The sequence below is a fragment of the Anarrhichthys ocellatus genome, unplaced genomic scaffold (genome assembly GCF_004355925.1).
Source record: "Anarrhichthys ocellatus isolate YVR2014 unplaced genomic scaffold, GSC_Weel_1.0 scaffold5, whole genome shotgun sequence".
Taxonomy (NCBI): Eukaryota; Metazoa; Chordata; class Actinopteri; order Perciformes; family Anarhichadidae; genus Anarrhichthys; species Anarrhichthys ocellatus.
This window is the reverse complement of record NW_022280035.1, coordinates 16081185-16085779: the sequence shown is the minus strand read 5'-3', so window position 1 is coordinate 16085779 and position 4595 is coordinate 16081185. Positions and strand designations below refer to the sequence as shown.

The following is a 4595-nucleotide window of genomic DNA, read 5'->3' as shown; positions in this document are numbered from 1 at the left end:
AACACTGCGCGTCACTGAGGCAACATAAGCCTCCCCTCCCTCACACCCCATGTCTGCCTCCTCACACACAAACACACACGCGCACACACACACACACACACACACACACACACACACACATATACAAGCAGAGGGAGGTCTCCTGTTCAGGTATGATGATGCCCCCTCCTTGCTTTTTTTCCCCTTTCCCTTTTCTCTCATCCCTCTTTTTCATTGGCTCCTCCTCACTCAGGGGCTTTTGTTACCCCCTCCTCCTCCTCTCCTGTTCCACCACACCTCCCCTCCCTCTCTCTCCCTTTCTCTCGTTCTGTCTGTTTGCCTCTGCCACTAGATGGAAATACGCACAGATGCGTAAAGGGGCGATCAAACTCCTCACATCCACCGGTGGCAGCGGCAGCATCAGCGACCCCCTTATATTTGGACAAGAGGGCCAGAACAGGGGACAAACTACTATCCTGGACAATTGTTCACGCCTCATGCAGAAGCGACCAGAAGCCCAACCACAAGCCTGGAGCCCACCTGTTTGAATCCGGTCCCTGTTCGCTCGGATCACCCGGCGGAGCTCATGAGCTCAGCCCGGCCAGAGGACGCAGGCAGAGGGGCACAGAGGCGTACGAGGACCCACGCGGTGTCCCGGCTCGGATGCATGGATGCTCGCTTCTTCTTCTTCTTCTTCTTTTTCTTCTTTTTCAGGAGCTGCAGTTGCTCGTCTGTGGCGATCCAGAAATAGCAGCAGCCGGTCTAGAGGTTGTGTGAGGGAGCGTCTGAAGAGGTTTATTTGCGGTAGTTATGTTTCCAGCTACGAATTTTCCCGTTTTGTGTGATTTTTTTTGTGCCTCTCTCTCGTCGCCTCTATTTTGAGTTTCCAGCTTTGATGCCACTTAGTCTGCCAGAGTCGTACTAATTAGCGTCTTGATTGACAGCTCGGTAATTGGATTTATTTATCCGCTCCTTGAAGTTGTGAAGCCTCTTAAGGCACGACAGGATTGGTTTCTAAAGGCTTTATTTCTGTAGAAAACAATAATAACATACAGACTTGTAGGTTTTTTTGTTGGGGTTTATTTTAGTTTTAATGCCACTTGGCAAATACTCAATCCTTTTCCAAGTCATTCCTGGAGCTTATGAGGCCCAAGAATGCAGGGCAGGATACGCATTTCAGGCAGAGATTATTTTATATTTTTAGAAATATATTGTACAAAAAAATCCATAACCTTCACTGAGGTCTTTCTTATTGAGTCTCTTATCAGTCTTAAAATCAAATATAGTTCAGTCTTATGATTCAGGAATATTCCAGAAATAAATGTCCATATGTGGCAGAATGAGGAGGTTGTTCACTGAAAAGATGTGACTCTGGATTAAAGGAGAACAAGTTGTTTGTTCTGTGAAACACTTGAAATCATCTCTCCATCTGACAGGTTTTTAATATGGGTTTGATAAAAATTTGGTGCACTTTGCAGCATGTGGTTCCTATCCAAGAGGTCAACAGCTGCCACAGAGCTCACGGAGTTTACCCCTCCTCTTAAAGAGCAAATTATTTAAAGAAGGTTTCTTTTCTCTTTTTTTAAATTAAATCCTAACAGTTAGATTTACACTGATACAAAATGCCTGGTTTTACTTTTAAATCATTGTTGCACAGTTGGGGCCTATTTGCTGGAAAAGAAAAGTTACGGCTGCGTTCAGACATGCACACATTTTCATTCAAAAAGAAAATCAAGTTTGAATCTCGTTTAATAAAACATAAGCGTCACAAAATGATTATAATATGGAGAGCATGTTTTATAAAATTGGACACTCTATTTCCATTACTTGCACATACTTGTTGCCAAGTAGAAAACAATATCTCAATTGATCAAAAAGATATTTCAAACAAACATGCATGAATGCATTTTTGGAAACTCTTTGTAACATTTTTGTACGTAGCTGTTTTCTACGTTTCTGTTACCATAACCACCTGGATGAGTGTTTCTGTTTCTTTCTTATTGATTACAACATTTGTTCAAATGTACTAACAAAGTGTGCTACTTGTGCCCTTGTAAAAGCTGAGGGGGTGGGACAGTACCTGTGGTTGAGGAGATGAACATAGAGTATATTTTGTGGTAAGAATATGTTGGGATCGAAAAGAATAGGACTTTCTGTGACCACACCAAGTGTGTTAACAAGTCAAGATCCTTCAATTTCTCAAGAAAAGTAAAATCTTGTACACCATAGAGGAGGGTGGTTCAGTCTGATCCTCAAGAGCCGAGAGCTTCACAGCTGGAAATCCAGCTGCCAGGAGACGCTGAGGGGATAAACAGTGGATGCCACCTGTTGCCACACCACAACACTGGATGGCATCACTCATCCTTTGATGAGGCTTCACATGTTCCCCCTTACACATTATCTGTCTTCTTGTCAGTGCGTTGACCGGTCTTCGTCCCAGTATGATGCCGTATCCTCACTATACCCAGTATACAGGGCCCAGTGTTGTCCTCTATCAGCTCTCCTCCGCTCTGGGTGTCGATGTCCTTCGCCTGCTGTCATTTTCCAGTTTTGCAGGCCCCAGGGGTATTTTAATGTCTTTCCATCTATCATCCGACTCTGTGTGTGTGTGGGTGTGTGTGTGTGCGCGCGTGTGTGTGTATGCCTGTCTCCTTGCTCTCAAAATCCAGTCTTCCCAATGCCCAGTGCGCTGTATGGCTTTTTATTCCTATCTGACTGTACTGATGGTTCATATAGGGATGGAAGCCATGCACCGCGCTGGGAGCACAGCACACTGGACCGTGGATTCGAGCCCTGTCGTTCTCACATAAACACACTCAACTATATGTACAAGCACACTCTCAAGAGCCTCCATGCTCAAGGGAGGCAATAAATGCATGCACACATCCAGGAGGACGTGAAGCGAAAACCTGTCACACAGAAATACGGAGGCACACACACTCCACACATAAACTTGCATTCATGCGTATATGCAGTCGGTATTGTGCGTGCTTTATGCATACACACATTGCAGGACAGAAATGGTCCCCTGGTCCCATCAAGCCCTATACTGCAGCGAGTCAGTCTGAAGCTGTCTGACTATCAGCTGACAGACGGTGAAACACTGAAGTGAAACACACACATCTGCTACAGAATCACAACACGATCGATACGGATCACAACAGAGCAGAATGAAAATTAAATTGAACTGAAATTAACCGAATTGATTCGGACTGAAGAGGCACAACTCGTATTCATTCAGTCGTGGTCTGTTACCTACCTAATTCTTATTCAGGGTCCCAATAGGATGAAGAAAGTATCCCAGCATGCACTACGTGAAAGGCTTTGAAACTCACAGAAAATGGCTGAAACAGAGAGACTATATCCACAATATTGTCATTTCTTGAGCCAGTAAATGAGAGAGAGTCTGAGGTCCTCCTGACACAGTTGTTAGGAAACCAATGCAAATCAAAATTAAGATATTTGTGTTAATGAAGTGAGACATTGTGATGCTCTGTTCCATTTAAATTATATAAAACAAAATCAGAAAACCTTGTCACAGAATCATAGGACACATTTCCCAGAGAAAAATACAGATACGTGAAACATTGCACTTTTACCTATACGACACATTCACTTATAAGTAAAATAGAATAGAATTAAATAGAGACGTAAATCTGCCACATCTGCTTTTGCTTCAGAAGACTTGAAATTGTATGCAAGGAAACATAAAAGTACCGTTTCTGCCTGTGACTATTTCAGACCTGGCTACTAAAGCCTGGGGATTTTGCCCAACATGAGACCATTAGCCATTAGTTCTGTGCACACTGTAGAATTAATTCACCATCATACTGAAATAAAATGTGCACAAGAATCCATCAATTATATTATTTGCTTATATGTCTGAAAATTGCATTATTACCACTCAATCTAGGCTCACTAAATATGTGGTTTAAACATTCATATCATGAGAGAAAGTGACATAAATTACTGATGTATGAGAAATTTGAAGAGATCAGTAGTGAGGTCCTCATAAATTATATTCCGTCACTTTGTTAGAGTAAACCTGTCATGGAACTGCGGCTCTGACATTGAGAGCTCTGTAAATGGCTTTGGTGGTTTTACATTATTTTATCTAACGTTTGAATATTGATTTATACCATACATAGCACCATTTTTCAAAATCTGGTATGGCCCTTTAAGTTCAGCTGTGGATCTACAGACTGAATTATTCTACTTTTGAACGCATTATACCTCTGGATACATTTTCAATCTAAGAAAAACAAAATGAACAGATGCTATTGTTGACAGACGGTTGTGTAGCCACCTGGCACGAGTGTCTCTTTTATAAAACCCCATGGATGTAATAGTTATATATGTGTCACTGCAAAACTGTCAAATCTCAAGATGACACTTTAATATCAGGAGGACGAACACCTCATCTGTGACTTGCTGTAGTTAAGCCTCATATATGGCACAACATCGCCCCTCAGTGTCCATAAAGTGGAATTAGCCTACGTCGCTTAAAAAAAACACAAACTATATATTAAACTGTCAAGATAGCAGCAGGGATGTGTGTCACTCTGAACAGCTGATAGGAGATTGTTTTTTTGGGGGGGGGGGGGGGGGGGGGGGGG

General features: G+C 42.6%; 1 protein-coding gene across 1 annotated transcript in view; it reads left to right on the top strand.

Annotated features, from left to right (window-relative positions):
* Positions 1 to 346: 346 nt before the first annotated feature.
* xpc (xeroderma pigmentosum, complementation group C) overlaps positions 347 to 4595 on the top strand; it is a 14997-nt gene continuing 10748 nt past the window's right edge. The window contains exon 1 of the mRNA XM_031845601.1: positions 347 to 783. Coding sequence (XP_031701461.1) covers positions 651 to 783 — 133 coding nt within the window. The 5' untranslated portion in view covers positions 347 to 650. The remainder of the gene's footprint in view (positions 784 to 4595) is intronic.